At 36.7% G+C, this 19,526-nt stretch overlaps 1 protein-coding gene across 1 annotated transcript in view; it reads left to right on the top strand.

Moving 5' to 3' along the window:
• Window positions 1-809: 809 nt before the first annotated feature.
• LOC142345960 (uncharacterized) overlaps window positions 810-19,526 on the top strand; it is a 41,626-nt gene continuing 22,909 nt past the window's right edge. The window contains exons 1-2 of the mRNA XM_075398425.1: window positions 810-844; window positions 5,154-5,435. Coding sequence (XP_075254540.1) covers window positions 5,187-5,435 — 249 coding nt within the window. The 5' untranslated portion in view covers window positions 810-844; window positions 5,154-5,186. The remainder of the gene's footprint in view (window positions 845-5,153; window positions 5,436-19,526) is intronic.

The following is a 19,526-nucleotide window of genomic DNA, read 5'->3' as shown; positions in this document are numbered from 1 at the left end:
ACCCCATTTCTTACGATATTTCACCGCCAAACCTCGACCCGGAAGCTGGAACGTGTGGAGCGTGGTTGAGCGTGTTTCATAGTTGGTGCGTCTATGGGTCAAGTTTTGTGCTCATTTTACACTGGCTCGACCGTAGAAATTGATGCTTTTCTTTACTTTAGTTAAAAAACCTCTCCTTTGAATGGTTTGAACGCACCAAACCCAGCTGCGTAGGTTCAAACAGATATCTGCGTCATTGACGAAGACAAATGAAAACCTCGACTGCGGTTATATAAACTACATGGCCCTTCAGGAATGATCATGGTTCGCAGTAAACGGTAAAATTTAAGATCTCAGCAACTAGAGCGGCAGATTTTATGAAGATCCCGAATTTTGGTACAAAATTTTGTTGAAACGTCCTTGAGATGAACAAAAAGTCCTTGAGAGTTTTTGCATCGCAGATAAAAATCCGTGAGAGTTTTGAATGCTGTAGAGATAGTCTGACAAATTATCCGCAGGAAACAGTAGTATATTTTTTGCGTAGGATCAGCATTGAGTTGAAGCTGATTTACCAACTAAGTATATCACCAGTGGTTTTCCAGTCTATTAATGGTATTTCATGCGATGAGCAATTATTTTTGATACCGGCAGCTGTCAATCAACTGCCAGCAGACATAATTTTTAGGAATCAAATGATTTTTAGCTGTGACGATGCAGACACCAACAAGAGCTGGTCGGGGTGACAGGGTGCCAGAAATCTTTGTCCTTAGTATACGTATTTATTAAAAAATTTAATATTTTCAGTTTAATTTGAAAACACTTCCCAAGCCAGCATCACTCTAATTGTCTAAAATTGTCGGTCGAGGTAAGATCTTTTTTCCCAATTTTAAAACAGACTCAATGTCCACGAAAGGAAATAAATGAAGCTAAACCCTTTTAGGGACATAATCTAATTGTCAAATCATCAAGAATGTTTCCAGTTTTTCGTGATATTCAAAACTAGGAGTATCTAGATTGAGAATCTTATCTGTTTGTGCTCCCATCTTAGTGGGTGCATGTGTGCATATTATTTGCAACCCTCTCCCCCCCCCCCCCCCCCCCCGACTCACGTACCATACATTTTTCATTCATGGCGATTTACTATGTAATGGCACGTGCTCCGCGGGGGGGGGGGGGGGTGCATAACGTACTGGGGGGGGGGGGGGGCAAACAGAAAGGATCCAAGATTGAATTGAAATGACATAAGATAGCGAAAACGAACAAAGCATTGTGAAGGTCTCTTTTTAACACATATTGAGCAAGGTTTCGATTTGATTTTAACTGACATTGTCTTTTTATGCCAAACGGGATTCAGCCGTCTCAACTAAAAATCAATTTAAGAAATTGATAATACGAAGTTTGTTAGATCTGTTTAATGATTGGGGAAAGAAAAAATTAGTGTTTTGAAACTTCGGCGTCCTTCAAAATTCTCTTTTCAGTCTTTTTTTTCAAAAAGTGTCAATAGTTAAAGTATTACAATTACCAAATCAGAAATACAGTGTTTTAACAAAGCTTTCCCTTTAGCAGGATTGTAGAAGAATAAAGAAAAGATACTTTGTTCTTATTTTTGAAATTATAGGAGAGTTTTTCTCGAGTATTGTTACTCAAATAATTTTCGCATAAGGTGCAATGTGTTTTTTAATAGGACTGGAAAGTGTGGGTCAGTCTTTAGGTTTCAACAAAAGCAAAATAGCCAGTTTTATAGTAAATCATTGACATTGTCCATAAAGGATTGTCTCATTATTGGTTTTTACCGTCCAGGTCAAATAAGCGAGACTTTTAAATTACATTTAATTCTGTGTCCACTTTGACATCAGTTCTTGTTGTCCAATGTTTGCCCTGGTAAAATTAAATGAATACGAATTTGTACTTTGCTTATATGTTGTGACACATTGATTATTAATTTCTTTTGATGCAGTAAAATTTTTATTCTCGGAAAAAAATTAAGTCTAACTCAGTTCGTTCTTCAATTCGTAAACCATACGGAATTCAAATTCCGTCTGACAATTTGCCAAATTTGTTCAGCTCTGATTTCGCGCTTTACGTTAGAATAGATGTGAATTTTTCTACTAAGTGGAAACGTAGTCATTTTTGCATTTCACCTGTTGAAACCTTTACACGAATTGATGAGTAAAAATATTCGTAAAAGTCAGTCAAGCGACCACTCCATAAACGACAGTCGTGGTTCGTCCATTTTAAATGAAAAGCACTCCTGATTTTCGACTCAAGTGGGAAAATTTGCGGATGCAGTGAAATTAGCACCCTCGACCTAGAAAAATATAGTTCTCAACACCATAATTGGTTTTCAACCCACAATTGTAAAATTGCCAGGGAAATTAACTAGGAAGATAAAATATCAGGTGTATATGATCAACCACACGCAATGCTACACAAGACTTGAATTGGCAAAACAAATGTCAAAGGATCATCAAAATCGGAATCATATGCCGAGATAAATCATGACTACTTTTTTTTACCTGAAAATAGTCTCATTTCTTAGCATCTGTTTGGAGGGAGGAATTTTTTTACAATAACAGACCGCACAAAAAATAAAAAGTCACACTTGATCAACTTTGATCGATATGTTTTTTCTGACATCAACCTCTTCGCATTCAGAAACATAATAAATAACAGACCAAGCAGAAAACACCACCAAAAAGCACCTAAAAACCTTGCACCAAAACAGAAAAAATGAAAACAGAGAAAGAAAAAAGCGTGACAAAACGAACCAATTCATCCAATCAATTGAACAATACAAGCAAGCCCCATGCTGTGAGTTAGTATGGCCATACTGTTAAAAGCAAAACAATAAAAAGTCTTGCTCGACAACTCTATCATTAATGCCCGGGTCGAGGTGTCATCGCCATTCAACGCAAAATTATGTAAGATAAGCGGTGAATGCGGAGAAATTACATAAATCAGGCGGTGAATGCGGTGAAAATAAAACTTTAGCGCCTGGTAGCATTGAAGTTACATAATTTCACCGCTGATTTTAGCGGTGAATTTACATAAGTTCAGCGCTCTGAAAAAAGTGTTAAATTTTTTTGAGATCAGCAGTGAATGCGGTGAACTTAATGGGGAGTTATTTCCAAGCGGTGAATTTATGTAACTTGACCACTAGAGTCAGCGGTGAACTTTCAAACAATCATCAAATTTCGCCGCTAAAATACGGAATTTCACCGTTAAAAACTGCAGATCTTACAAAAATTCCCCGCGCATGTTTTACAGAAGGTAGAGTGAATTTGATTTATTTTCAAAACATAATTTCTAGAAGTTAGTGAGAGATGGCACAGTGGAAGAAGTGCATGACATGCAGGAGGTGAGAGGTTCGAACCCTTATAAAGGGCGGTGAAATACGGTGACTTCCTTATCGGTGAAACTACATAATTTCACGGCATTTCACCGCAAACTTAAGTACGAAATTTGCGTTAAAAAACAACTTTTCATCGCTTATATTACATATTTTTTCCGATTTTTCCTCGAACCGGGTGCTGCATCAGTTTCTCCAAGTTTATTTATTGGCTGCAACAGATGAACAATCAGTATCAAAATGAACCAGTGGTTGTCGAATTATGACAACTAATAATCCTCCCTTTTCAACTAATAAACTACTTCTGACAATAAACTGCCATCAAAAAAGCCCAAACGGAGAGCAGATGATCCTCAAAACTTGCAAATCCCGACGAATTCCGTATTCGAGTGAATTCGCTTCTTAAAATCGTGATGCCTAACCCGCATTGAAATCGGATTAACAAACGGCGCACATGGTTGATCTGATAAACTCAACAAAAAGGAGAATGAAAATATAATGCCCGTACCTAACTCTAAGTCGAATTCAGTACTGATTCAGAGTCTATTTCAGGTCACATTTTGCATTGAATTTGTCTGATTCAGAGCTAAATCAATGATTCCTTCTGAATGATCTGATTCAGAAGAATAAAGAACATTTCGTCTGAATTTTGCTCTGATTCAGAGAAATTTTGGAATCATTTCAAAGTTGGTTTTGAAATCCTTCCAAATCAGCCGTAAATCATAAAATTTATCTCAAATTCTTCTGAATCAGTACTGATTGATACTGAACGTTAGGTACGGGTGGATACTCAATGAGAACGCTGAAATTTTCCCGTACCTTAATCTAATGCAAATTCAGTGCTGAGTCAGAGTCTAATTCAGGTCACATTTTGCGCAGAATTTCTTCAATTCAGAGTTAATTCAGTGATTCATTCTGAATTACCTTCTGATTCAGAAGAATATATAATATTTTCTCTGAGTTTTACTATGATTCAGAGAAATTCAGAATCACTTCACAGTTGGTTTTGAAATCCTTCTGAATCAGTACTGAAAATTGAAATTTCTCTGAAATGATTCTGAAACAGTATGGATTGCACTGAGTTTTAGATATGGGTATGAACAGAAATTTTGAAGTCGGATGTAAGAATTCCCGGAGCGAATTCCCAGAGCCGAAAACATTTTGCACAAAATGCCAAAGAGAAATTTTTTGGAAACGGCTTCCAATGAGTGGACTTGGATCCCAGTGAACTATCCCCCTCACGTAACATTTATACAGAGATGATCAGCTCTGATTCCGAAAAAAAAATCAGAGATGGTCCCAGGCCTGATTCAGCGGTCAAATATAAGGCTAAGAAGTTCACACTCTGCTGAGAGAAAAAAATCATGATTTGGAGTCTCTGACCAGAGAAATTCCAAGTCTTGGGTCACTTCCTGTCAGACGACGCAAGACTTGGGATTTCGCTTGGCCGAAAGGATCCAAGAATTGATTTTTTCGGACAGAGGGTTAAAATGGTGCATTGTAATAGGTTCAGGGGCACTTTTAACAGAATTTTGATTAGCCTTATGTACAAATAAAACACCAGGTGAAAAACGAAGAGCTACAGCTAAGAAGATCATAACAAACATTATAAATAAAAAGATATCATGATCCACGAGCAAACACACACAAAAAATAAAGACAAGTGCTCTCACTCACGCACAAATGTAACTTTTTGATTGAAGTGGCTCTGATTATCAAAAACCGAAGTGGAGGGGGATCTAAGATCTAAGAAACCCCATTCCCTGCGAAAATAGATTTTTGAAAAATGCGTGCTACCTCAAAATTGCCAATAAAAATTTTTTAGCAGGTTAATTACAAACGAAGATTCAGTAGAGACATGATTGACAAGTCTCGGCTTCGGCTGCCGCTGGCTGTTTTTCTGGCTTTTTGGGTGAGCAAATTGGAGGTCGGGGCAGAACAGGCACAGTGTTACAATGGTAGCACCTACATTGAGGAAACCAAGGAAGATACTTGTTTCCACTTGATTGACGTGTCCTTGGGTCCAATGAGTGCTTTAGAAGCGGAGAGACAATGCCGAAGTCCTTTTCCAACTGGCAAAAGTTACCTTGTTTGGGTCTACTCTAAGGTACGTCGCAAAAATTAAAAAGAAGAAAAACGAAATAACAGCTGTAAATTTCTTGTGAATTTAAATCAGACTAAGTAAACTTTGGAAATCATATGCTGTGAATTTTTGTACGAAATGCGGTGAATTTCGCGGTGAATTTTTGTAAGAAATGCGGTGAAATGTGGTGAATTATTTTTTTTCACCGCATTCACCGCTTTCACCGCATTTCTTACATTAATTTGCCGCAAATGTCGGTGTGGTGAATTTTTGTAAGAAATGCGGTGAATTTTAGTAAGAAATGCGGTGAAATATTTATTTTCACCGCATTCACCGCTTTCACCGCATTTCTTACATTAATTTGCCGCATTCACCGCATTTCTTACAAAAATTTACCCAAAAACCTCGACCCCGGTTTGAACACATTGAAGTGCCAACGGGCTGGTCATCGTCTGGTCAAGCCACAAGCGTATTTAATTGCACAATCTTATAAAGGATTGTTGATTGAAGCGGGCAAAAAGGAATTTCCAAATAAGGGAGTCCACAAACCCAGCCGCAGTTAAAGAGTTGGATATCGAAACGCAAAACTTACATTATTTATCAATTTTTCAACGTATGTGTTTATATGTTTTCATCTACTAGATAATTTTATGCGTAACTTTGAAGAGCAAAATTGAAACAGAAAGAGTTTTTATAATAACCAACTTCATGAGATGTTGACCAGGTGACGTAACAGCGACCAAATTAGGCTTTAAAGTGAGAAACTGTGGAACGAAACCAGTATTTTTTCTTTCTCTGTATACAGGCTTTTATCGAAAAAGTATAGAACAAAAATTAGAGAAGCGTTGAGTGACTAAGGGGTTAAATGTACTGACTCATTGAAATTTCAAAAAGTTTATCAAAAAAACTGTTTTGAAAATTTCCTCGGGGATATTCATTGAAGTTATTCTTTAAAATATGAACTTGCCATGATGCTCGTTTGCTTGCAGGCAAATTTTCAGATTTCCACTTAAAATTTTTTGTAAAAAATAAACATAATTTTGCTCCAGCAGATTAGCTCAAAATAAAGTTAAATGAGGAAAATTTTCGAAGGAAATTTTTGCATGTCTTTTTCTGGGTTCAGTATTAATCGAAATGATAATTTAAGAAACTTCATGGTTTGAAATTTCTTTGATACAAGGATTATACATGATTTCATACTCGATTTTTTAGTACGATCCTACTATGAATCAAAATTTCATAGTTAATTCTTGATTGAAATTTTTGATATATGTCCCCTGCATGAAACCAAAAGCTTCATAACAGATCCCTTCATGAAATATTAGAAACACGCAAAAATTTTTGTAGAATTTGTAGAATTTTGTAGAATTTTGTATTTTTGTCGTTAGAAGGCTTCTAGCTGGGGACTGGCTAGCGCCCAAAACTCTATCAAAATTCCGAAAGATTTGTTTGGTAGTTCCTCTTGTTGTAAGGAGTGTACTGTGTTGTCCCCAAAAATTGTTGCTCTTTCGGCTGCTGAAAACTTCCCTCTAGATAATTGAATTAATAATCAAAATATGTAATACCAGCAACAAATAATGTTATAGCCAGAGACAGTTAATTGAGTAAGTTCAACAATCAAAAGGATTTTTTCTATCAAAACTAATTAATGATCCACACTAAATCAAACCAATTCAATCAATCTCTCCGCAAGTATCCACAAATCCGTCACTCTACTTCTTTTCACCGATAACTGAAATAAGTTCTGCCTCCCAGTAGCTATGTTACTGGCCAGAAACTTATAATCTTCGCAATCAACAATTTTGAAAAACGTTGCAGTTTCACTCACTGCAACTGCCAAACTATGTTCTTTCGCAAATAACTCACTAAACAACTACAATTTTCTCCCTCTGAGAAACAACTACAATTTTCTCCCTACAAAATTCTCCCACTGCTCCACTTGAGCTTTCTCTCTCACGCTTTTACTGACGAACTGCTGTTTCTCAGCCTCGTCAGTCTTTCTCTCAGGCTCGCTCTCTCGCGTCTGATGGTTTTTCTTGTTCTTAAGGGTACTCAACCTTATCAGTTTTTATCAGTAAAACGTAACGTGTCGTTCCTTTTCGAACAATTTGACCTAACGTATAAGCGTATTAGTGGTTGTAGGATATTGTCTATGCGCTGTAGTTTATCTAAAGTAAATGTTTGCCTAAAATGACCGGAAATTTGCGAACAACTCGCTTTGATAAGTTCAAGATGCAACAAAACTTATAATTCATGTTCAACAGTTCTTATACAAGTACATACACTCTGTTTTATCCGTTTTCATGTTGCTAAATCTTGCCTGATTTAACCCAAGAATACGTTTGCTCCCCTGTGGTTCTGAGAATATTGTGTTTTAATGATCTGTCAATCATTTAAAAATCAGGGAAAACATAGTTCTTTCTGCCTTTTTCTTTGTTTACTTTAAAGGCCAAAAGAGCGGTTTCGGGTACCGGAAAAAGCCCGTTGTTTTTCTCAATGTGTAGGGAATTGCCCTGGGAGTGATCAGTTAAAATTTCATGGTGATCAGACTTGAGGAAGTAGGGTTTTCAGGACTTGCGGGGGGGGTCGCAAAAATATGGACGCTTGGTTTTGCAAATTTTGAGTTTCTCTCTATCAGAAATTCCTTCAAACAGCCATTGTGCTCTTTTGGACTTATCAATCTATTCTCTAGAACACTTCAGGGCAATAATTAGTCCCATCTCATACATTGAACTCACTTCATAACTCGTTTTTTCCACCAAAAATTCTCTTTTGCAAATGTTTAGACCTTTTCAACCTCTAATACTTTAGTTACCGCTTTTTCTTGACAACAATGATTTCCTACAATGTGTATTTACCAAACCGATAGTAGTGTTACTCTTTCCGAGCTCTGATTTTAACTAGACACTTTGATTTAACCGTAAATCCCCTGATGAATTCAAACTGACTGACAAAATTTGAATATAAGAACTCAAACCAATAAATGCGTTAGTTCCCAAGATCTCTTCCAATTTTCTCCTACAAATACAAAACACTACTGAAATGATATTCTCACTAATTCTTCTAAAATGGGGTTACCGGGCTTGGATTCAAAACAGTATTGCAATAAAAAGCTAACACTTTTTCAAATCGTTTTATTTTCTTTTTCATTTCTTCATGCGTGTCCCTTCAACCATCTTTTTATTTTACTTAATTTTAATATGGATTCAAGCCCATTTGATTTTTGTGCACAAAAGCCGAACACTTGCTGAATTACACCATAAAAGTATCAGTTTTTAACGATTAAAAGTTTCTTTTCTACAATTCGAAAAACAAAATATTGGTAAGTTTTTTTCTTTCACATACAATTTGCTTTGTTTATTCACAGAGTATAGTTTGTAACAACAATTTTACCTCTCTGTCTTTAATTGGTGTTCCCCCTGCTGTGGGTAATCGTCGGAGGCTAACAAATATGTTTTTCGTTGGAAAATTACAATAAATTTGGCCGACAAATTCTTCAAAGCATAACTTTTGTTTGTTTCCCTTTCTAAGCACTAATTTTTCCTTGTTAAGATAACCTTTATATCTTTCCTGAAAACACTAAGCAGTAACCCCAAACTTGCAGTTACTTATGGGGAATAAATACTCGCGTTTATCACACCAAAATGGCTATTAGAGGATGCATTGTTGGGATTTCGGGGAATTTATTTATTAAATTATCATTGCTTTTGCCAAGCCGTTCCATTTTTTTCCTGGTGTTTCCATACTTAGTTTCTTCCGTTTAATGACCTCTGAGTTTGATTCCGACTATTTCTGACAACTTGATCACTTTGCAAACTTAATTGTGTTTTGTTTACATAAGATTTCACACCGACTTCATGTGTGCTTCTTTTGTTTACTTATCAAATATGCTCAAGATCGGCCTCGAAACTTTGCAAATTAATTAGTATTTCAAAGGCCAAGTTTCTCTCTTAACTAGGGGTTAAGGACCCATGATTTATCAATTCCACACTCCTCCCTTCTAGACTATTATTCTCCCGAATAATAAAAAATCCGTTGTTCACTGAGGACTAGCACACCCTCTCCTTTGCACAGAGCGTTTCTCAGTAAAATAGTGAACCTAAGTTAGTGTGAACCATTTAAATAGAGCTCCAAGTAAATGAAAGTTAGGAAATGCCCAGAGCACCGATTAGTGGTTAGATAATAACTAGAAGATATAAGCATGATCATATATATGAGTCCCTCAGTCAACCAATCGTTTTGAACACAAAAACTGGCCAAAAAGAAGCTCACCATCAAAATAATCCTGTACAAAAAACCCCAACTCTGTCTAATTTTAACCCAATTCCGAACATTGCAATCCAACAGGCCATATTTTTCCAATAGTTTTTTTTTCTTTAGAGCATATGCACTTGAGTATTAACAGCAGACTTATTGATTCTATTATGAGCTTCTAATTTAATGTACGGCATAATAACTCACATTCGTAAGAGCTGCAGATTTGACTAACTAGTTCTCACCAAAGACAGTTCAACTTTACCAACTTTGTCAACTCTACTTTCTTCCTCCGATGCTTGAATGGATGACCGCCTCCATTCTCATTCTTCGACTTTTTCATTCGTTTGCGCAAGAATCCCCTGGACGAATAACACCCCGTTTTCAGTTTGTTCCACTTCTCCTTTCGACTGACTTTTTGTTTTCTAAACAACAGCTTGTACAACTCAGGGTACTCCAAATCCACGCTTCTCTGATCGTCACTCGCCCTCAACAAGTTCGGAGAAGAACTATACGACACCTCCCTCTTATTTTGTACTATCTCTTCTCGGCCAAATACGCCCATTGAAAACTGTTTTAGACCGGTTTTCACTGCTTTCTTGACTTCAGAATCCGAGGACTGCTCCCGTTTATTATCTTGCTTCGAAAAAGAACTCTCGAATTGTACTGGCACTACATTCTCTCCAAAATCAAACGGAAAACTGTTTTCTCCGTCAATTAGCAATTTCAGCTCCAGATCAATTTCCTTTGAAAGCGACACTGACTTGTCGTCACCAAACTTTCCCTTCTGGATTTCCAACACTTCACAATCTGATTCGCTAGTTGAATATTTTCGGAATAAGATTTCTTCTGGAGTAGAAACACTGCCTTGCCCCAACATCAGTGACTGCTCAACTGCGCTTCTTTCAAACTGATGGCTCTGAGGAGTCCCATCATTGGCAGCATAGGAGAAACTCAGTTCCAACTTTTTCTCATCCGACTGGAGTAATTGAGTCTCCGAGCTTAACGAACATTTTTTCTGGCGATCTGGCTCTTCCAACTTCATCTGAACTAAACCACAAACCACATCACCCGAGCCATCACCACTTCCATATTGCTCATTAATGAAGGCGTAAGACTTTACTAATTCTTCAGCAGTTGAATGTTCAAGAACATCACCAAAAACTGATTCATCAGCCACTGCAATTTCTGCATCGAAGCTCCGATTCTCCAACACTTTGAAAATTTCAGGCGCTAGCTGCTGACGCAAAGTTTCAAAAACAAGTTCGTCTTCCTGTATAGTATCACCGCTGCCTCCAACAGTTGCGTTTCTTTTTGAGTCCTCGTTTTCAAATTTGTCTTTTTCATCAACTTCGTTTTCTCTACAATTCTCGGAGAAAAAATTTCCGCCTGATTTCGCGGCTGTAGCCGATTTTTCTTCTTTGCTTTCTTCTAGAAATCCATCCGAGTTTGCTTTTGCAGCCTTGCTACCACAACTTTTAGTCGCTTCGCGATCGGCACCGTCTGTTGGGAAAGATACAAAACTCCCATGTAATTTCTCAAAGTTATCCTCAGACGTTCGGGTCAAACTAATGTGGTCAAAGTGCTGCGACCCAGTACTGACTATACCCTGGCGCGAAATATTAGCAATCAAAATTCCACTAAAAATATTTTCTGCCGCTTTGGCCAATTCACCTTTTTGAGCAACACTAAAATGCGGCATAGCTGTTTCTCCAACATCTATCCATTTACCAAAGTACGGCATGCAAGGATCGGACGTGATGTATTCAGAGGCTATCAACCCTTTAGAGCACTGTTTTCCAACTGTCAATCCATTTTTGGTAGTCAACTCAAGCGATTTAGAGTTAATATGCCGCTCACAAATGTTTTGAAAGACCACATCGTCGTCCATGCATTCAAATTTGTTTTCATCGTCGCTATCGAAGAAGCTGTCGTCATCGCTAAAATCGTCTTCACTTAAATTTCCATCGTCCTCCACCTCACTGTCATTAATTTCCTCGAGTGCTTCGCTTCTCATTTCTACAATTTTCATGTTTTTACCAATGTCCCACCGCGCAATACATCGATCCATCATTTCCTTGAACCGTTCATCTTCAGATTTAGTCTTTGTCGTAATCTGCTCCTCCGTTTCTCCGTCAGAACCAAAATTTCGACTGCCACCAATGACGTTTGAATCAGCAACAGTCTCCACACCGGACGAATTGTCAGTCAACTCTGTAGTCCTGCCTTGATTTCCGACTCTGACAATCGGCGTCTCGTCAAGCACTGCTTTTACTCCGAAACCTACAGCTTTTATGGCAGACCAACGTTTAGTTGAAGAAATCTTTGCTGTCTTTTCGTACATCACTGATTTGACAATGATATCGGTTTTAACTTGAACGTCTTTCATTTTGTCTGATTTTGGAGTCCGCTCTTGGAGCGGTAACTCCTCTCTGTCAACAACGTCACTTGGAAAAACTGGTCTGTCAATTTCATACTTTAAAGCTGCTTTCTCGTATTCCTCTTTCTCTATCAAGTATCTCTCAAACGCGTCCTCATAAAATTGTGGGTTATTGGACAATCTCAGATCAAAGAAGTACAAAGTTTCTTGAAGAGTCCAGGCACGATTTCTTTGATCGGTTTTCCAAAATGCACGCGGCAAATAATTTAAAGCATCAAGAGCCCAACCACACAACTTGTCTGGTAGAAACCTCTTCACCTCTTCTTCTGACCACATGAAAACTTCACAAGCATCTAAATAATACTCACGCCAGTCCTCCCAAACTTCATATCCAGGCGAAGGAAACTGTTTCATTAATCCGAAACCTGACATTGTTATCCGAAATGCTTCACTCTGAATGCTCCTCTGAGGCTTCAATTTCTGCTGCTATTCTATTCGGCTCTTCTTCTCGTCTCTGTCTGAGTAAGCTCCTCAATCTATCTGCTCGGGTGCTTCCACCACTACGCTGAGTTAGGATCCTCGTCCCGAGAAAAATCACTGACTGTCTTCCAAAATTACCCTCTCCTGGAAATATCTGTCTCTGTTGCTCAAATTCTCTCGATCTCCTCCGTTCCACAAAACTTGTAATCTCGTTCTGACTATCGTTAACGTTAACGTGTTCCTCGACTTGCTCTGCGTCGGAAGACGCCAGCTTTGAGCACTTGTTGCAAGTCTATCAGAACTCTCTCTTCACACTCGTATTCAAATCTTCTGAATAACTGACTTTTTAACAAGAGAGCCCACCCAGGAGCGCCACTGTAGAATTTTGTATTTTTGTCGTTAGAAGGCTTCTAGCTGGGGACTGGCTAGCGCCCAAAACTCTATCAAAATTCCGAAAGATTTGTTTGGTAGTTCCTCTTGTTGTAAGGAGTGTACTGTGTTGTCCCCAAAAATTGTTGCTCTTTCGGCTGCTGAAAAATTCCCTCTAGATAATTGAATTAATAATCAAAATATGTAATACCAGCAACAAATAATGTTATAGCCAGAGACAGTTAATTGAGTAAGTTCAACAATCAAAAGGATTTTTTCTATCAAAACTAATTAATGATCCACACTAAATCAAACCAATTCAATCAATCTCTCCGCAAGTATCCACAAATCCGTCACTCTACTTCTTTTCACCGATAACTGAAATAAGTTCTGCCTCCCAGTAGCTATGTTACTGGCCAGAAACTTATAATCTTCGCAATCAACAATTTTGAAAAACGTTGCAGTTTCACTCACTGCAACTGCCAAACTATGTTCTTTCGCAAATAACTCACTAAACAACTACAATTTTCTCCCTCTGAGAATCAACTGCTCCACTTGAGCTTTCTCTCTCACGCTTTTACTGACGAACTGCTGTTTCTCAGCCTCGTCAGTCTTTCTCTCAGGCTCGCTCTCTCGCGTCTGATGGTTTTTCTTGTTCTTAAGGGTACTCAACCTTATCAGTTTTTATCAGTAAAACGTAACGTGTCGTTCCTTTTCGAACAATTTGACCTAACGTATAAGCGTATTAGTGGTTGTAGGATATTGTCTATGCGCTGTAGTTTATCTAAAGTAAATGTTTGCCTAAAATGACCGGAAATTTGCGAACAACTCGCTTTGATAAGTTCAAGATGCAACAAAACTTATAATTCATGTTCAACAGTTCTTATACAAGTACATACACTCTGTTTTATCCGTTTTCATGTTGCTAAATCTTGCCTGATTTAACCCAAGAATACGTTTGCTCCCCTGTGGTTCTGAGAATATTGTGTTTTAATGATCTGTCAATCATTTAAAAATCAGGGAAAACATAGTTCTTTCTGCCTTTTTCTTTGTTTACTTTAAAGGCCAAAAGAGCGGTTTCGGGTACCGGAAAAAGCCCGTTGTTTTTCTCAATGTGTAGGGAATTGCCCTGGGAGTGATCAGTTAAAATTTCATGGTGATCAGACTTGAGGAAGTAGGGTTTTCAGGACTTGCGGGGGGGGTCGCAAAAATATGGACGCTTGGTTTTGCAAATTTTGAGTTTCTCTCTATCAGAAATTCCTTCAAACAGCCATTGTGCTCTTTTGGACTTATCAATCTATTCTCTAGAACACTTCAGGGCAATAATTAGTCCCATCTCATACATTGAACTCACTTCATAACTCGTTTTTTCCACCAAAAATTCTCTTTTGCAAATGTTTAGACCTTTTCAACCTCTAATACTTTAGTTACCGCTTTTTCTTGACAACAATGATTTCCTACAATGTGTATTTACCAAACCGATAGTAGTGTTACTCTTTCCGAGCTCTGATTTTAACTAGACACTTTGATTTAACCGTAAATCCCCTGATGAATTCAAACTGACTGACAAAATTTGAATATAAGAACTCAAACCAATAAATGCGTTAGTTCCCAAGATCTCTTCCAATTTTCTCCTACAAATACAAAACACTACTGAAATGATATTCTCACTAATTCTTCTAAAATGGGGTTACCGGGCTTGGATTCAAAACAGTATTGCAATAAAAAGCTAACACTTTTTCAAATCGTTTTATTTTCTTTTTCATTTCTTCATGCGTGTCCCTTCAACCATCTTTTTATTTTACTTAATTTTAATATGGATTCAAGCCCATTTGATTTTTGTGCACAAAAGCCGAACACTTGCTGAATTACACCATAAAAGTATCAGTTTTTAACGATTAAAAGTTTCTTTTCTACAATTCGAAAAACAAAATATTGGTAAGTTTTTTTCTTTCACATACAATTTGCTTTGTTTATTCACAGAGTATAGTTTGTAACAACAATTTTACCTCTCTGTCTTTAATTGGTGTTCCCCCTGCTGTGGGTAATCGTCGGAGGCTAACAAATATGTTTTTCGTTGGAAAATTACAATAAATTTGGCCGACAAATTCTTCAAAGCATAACTTTTGTTTGTTTCCCTTTCTAAGCACTAATTTTTCCTTGTTAAGATAACCTTTATATCTTTCCTGAAAACACTAAGCAGTAACCCCAAACTTGCAGTTACTTATGGGGAATAAATACTCGCGTTTATCACACCAAAATGGCTATTAGAGGATGCATTGTTGGGATTTCGGGGAATTTATTTATTAAATTATCATTGCTTTTGCCAAGCCGTTCCATTTTTTTCCTGGTGTTTCCATACTTAGTTTCTTCCGTTTAATGACCTCTGAGTTTGATTCCGACTATTTCTGACAACTTGATCACTTTGCAAACTTAATTGTGTTTTGTTTACATAAGATTTCACACCGACTTCATGTGTGCTTCTTTTGTTTACTTATCAAATATGCTCAAGATCGGCCTCGAAACTTTGCAAATTAATTAGTATTTCAAACGCCAAGTTTCTCTCTTAACTAGGGGTTAAGGACCCATGATTTATCAATTCCACAAAACTTCATGGTTTGAAATTTCTTTGATACAAGGATTATACATGATTTCATACTCGATTTTTTAGTACGATCCTACTATGAATCAAAATTTCATAGTTAATTCTTGATTGAAATTTTTGATATATGTCCCCTGCATGAAACCAAAAGCTTCATAACAGATCCCTTCATGAAATATTAGAAACACGCAAAAATTTTTTAAACTTGGTATGAAATAAAAAAAAATATATGAACTTAATATGATTTCAAAGAATCATTTATCAACGTAGTATGATATCAAAAAATATATATATGATCCGCGTAAGTAATTTCAATAAAGGGGCGCGATCGATTAGGCCACGAGAAGGGAATCAAAGACATTAGATATATGAGTTTAAATTGAAATCAGAGAAATCATCTAAGAATCTAGTTTGAAACCAAAAAAAATCATATTTGATCCATGTACAAACCCATTATGAAGATTGCGAATGACACGTAAAAAGTTCTACAAAGGCATCATTCCATCTGCGAGAACATACATGATCAAACAAAGAACACTCGATTCTCCAAACCGAAATCGTTTTGAAGAAGAATTTTGAGTCTTTTTGATCATTATCTCTATACTACTCCAAATGTATTTTAATTTATTCCTGCAACCTCAATGCTTTAACTCGTAAATCGTAAATCAATTTGAAAAGGTAATCATATTGAGAATGATAGAAACTTGTATGATTAAATTTTATCTCTTCGAAAGGTTGCAAACGGAAAGCACTATCGGTTATTCAAATGATATTAAGTTGATCTTTTCATTACATTTCAATGAACCATACGACATCGATCCAACGTTACAGAAGATGAGACGAAAAAAAACTCGTAAGTATTCCAATCGGTTTTAAACGAAAACTGCTGTATAGAATGGCATTGATAATTTTTAATAGATTTGCATTACGCTGCTTTGCAAACTTCAACTTGATGTTCCAAAAATATGTTGAAATGAGAAGAAGGTGAAGACTTCCACGTCCGCAGTTCCATCTAAGAAGACCACTTTGGTGATTTTCAAATACAAAGCAGGCGAAATATGATCAATCAGATAAAAAAGAAGACAAGTTAAAGTTTTATCATTGAGCTTAATGGATTTAAGTTTAAAACCTGCATTTGTCTGAGAGACAGATATACTGTCAAGTAGCAATGCGAGACATTAAGTAAACATTATCACATTTGGTTTTCACAGTCTTCGCAACATGAAATAGGTATTTCTGATTTGAATGGCACCAAATTATTGACTAGAAAAATTAAAACGAACTTGACGAAACTCAAAGCCCTTGAAGATTGCAGGAACTTTAAATTTCAGAAAAAAGCCCAGTGTTGTTCAAATAATTTTGGCATTGGTGCTAGGTACGTAGTTCAACACAAACTAAACCGAATAAGTCTCCGGGCAATGTATTTTTTCTGAACAACGCGATAACTGTTCCGCAGTTTCTTCAGTTATATATAACAAATACTCTGGCACATAAGATTTATCATAGGAAAAACAGGAGCGTACGATTAATTTTCAATAACCAAGTGTCCCTGGTAATTTTATCCAAACCCGTCTTACCTTTTCATTAAAATATAGCGATTTATTATGCCGAAGTCAAAGTCTCCTTGTTGTTGTGATTGGACTCCAACACAAAAAAAATCAAATTTCATGCGCTGAACTAATTTGTTTATGCATTTTTTGAAATGAATTTTTGATCTTTGATTTTTTTCTTTTGTTTATCTGGTTTGTAGAAGATCGACTAGGGCACTCTCGCTTTAATTTGAAGGTGTTATGCCAGTGTTGGTAGGGAAAAATTAACCGATCTACGGTTTCTGATTTGAAGAATGTGCAAAAAACAGTTGGCGCGCAATCAAGCAACTGCGTTCTGAATAAGTCATTGCTATAGTTCAGTTCAAAATAAAGGTGTTGGCCATATTTCTTATTATGAAAAATTCCCTGTATAATGGTTTCCTACTGTTTGAAAAAGTATATTGAATCCTCATGTCAGCCAAAATCATTTAATGGTGGCCCGGGTCGAGGCCGAATGGTTATCTTGTAAGAACTTGCAAGTTTCTGGCAGAAACTTACAAGGCGATACATCGCCTTGCAAGTTTTTCTTCCAAAAACTTGCAAGTTCTTACAAGTTAACCCTTCGACTTGCAAGTTCTTACAAGTTAACCATTCGACTTACAAGGCTCTTACAAGTTAACCATTCGACTTACAAGTTACTTACAAGTTAACCATTCGCACACACCCCCACACACACACACACACACCACGCACGCACACACACGCGCGTGCACACACATACACGCTCTCTCTCTCTCACACACACGCACATACACACATCCACACACACACACACACACGCACACACACACACACACACATACGCCCGAAACCGTAAATAAAATGTTGCAAGACATGAATGTAAATGGATGTTTGAAAAAAAATCGAATCTGGAAAAGTGTGAATAAATTATAAAAAAGTATAAAAATGAACGGCCACTAAATTATTTTGAGAAAACACTGACATATGAATTTGAAAATTCAATCAAAGTCAATATTTTGTGAACATTTTTGAGAACGCGTTGAAGCTAATTGAGATCTACAGTTTTTTAATGGAATTGCAAAAGGAACTCTCTTGAATTGATAAAATTCAAAAAGTAACCATTTTTTCTACTTAGGTTGAATTTTATTATGTTATCCAAACTGAGCAACTAACTCCCACGCGCTTTCTACGGTAAATGACTGAATTTCATATTGAATTAACCAATAAGAGTTGTGCTCGACCGGAACGAACTTGCAAGAAACTTACAAGTTAGCCATTCGCCTTTCAAGTTCTTACAAGTTAACCATTCTACTTACAAGTTCTTACAAGTTAACCATTCGACTTGCAAGTTCTTACAAGTTAACCCTCTTTTGCAAGAAACTTGCAAAATCTTACAAGTTAACCATCTTTTACAAGAAACTTGCAAGTTCTTACAAGTTAACCATTCGGTCTCAACCCGGGGGGTTGAAATTCTAACACGTTGGGTGATCGGGAAAAGAAAATTGATACAAAACTTTTCTTCGTCTGCTTTAACCTTCATATACTGATTAAAAGGTCAATGAACCCGTAAAACTCTTTGGAAATTTTTCAAGTGACGGTTTTTATATCTGTAAATGTGACTGCTTGGTTTTTACGTATGAACATCCTAGAATTCATTCAAATCTTATATTACCTGGTATGAAATCTCCTTTTTTTCTACATTTTGTACCATTTTTCACCGCAACTTGTCTTATATTTTGATATTTGCATTCAACAATCATTCAATCATAACTTTGACCTCTATAAAACCCTTCTCCTTCAACTGCAGCACCGGTCACATACTTCCATTAAAATTCTTCTGTGCTTTTTAAATCACAGCCACTCAACGCTACATGAAAAATATGCTTTGATTTTGTGTAACAAGATTCTTACAAGCTAAGAAATTGTCTTACAAGATTCTTTCAAGATTATACCAAAAGTAAATTATCAACAGGAAATAAAATTTGAGTTTGTTATCTTGCTTATCTTGTTTATCTATTTTCAAATAAATGATCGCAAAAAAATCTGTCAAATACGATTAACTGTTTCTCTAGTTTTTTGTTACAAAATGTTCTCAACTGCAACGAACCTGCAGGCGATTGCAAACGTTTCGAATGTTAGTTCTCTACTGCATTTTCTCAGGGTTTTGACTGTTTTTTAAGTTAAGATTTTTTTTGGTTGTTTGCCTGATCGCGCGACGCGCTTAACCAATTTCGTGGTTTTCGGAAAATTGATTTTTTCTATGATTATAGTCTGATCAGAAACGGAAACATTAAACAAAGAATGCCCAGTGACCACTCAGGAAAAAAATGTTTCTGGTTTTTTCTGCACATAATGCGAGGTAAATTTACCCCTAGGCCACTCTGATTCAGAAGTGATTTAACGTTTTACCATTGGATTCTAATGAGTCAGTACTTACCCGGGTTGACACTTCTTAGATACCATATCAAAGACCATATATG

Source organism: Convolutriloba macropyga, chromosome 9 (genome assembly GCF_964194025.1).
Source record: "Convolutriloba macropyga chromosome 9, txConMacr16.3, whole genome shotgun sequence".
NCBI lineage: Eukaryota > Metazoa > Xenacoelomorpha > Acoela > Convolutidae > Convolutriloba > Convolutriloba macropyga.
The sequence above is the reverse complement of the archived record's forward strand: the minus strand, read 5'-3'. Positions and strand labels throughout refer to the sequence as shown.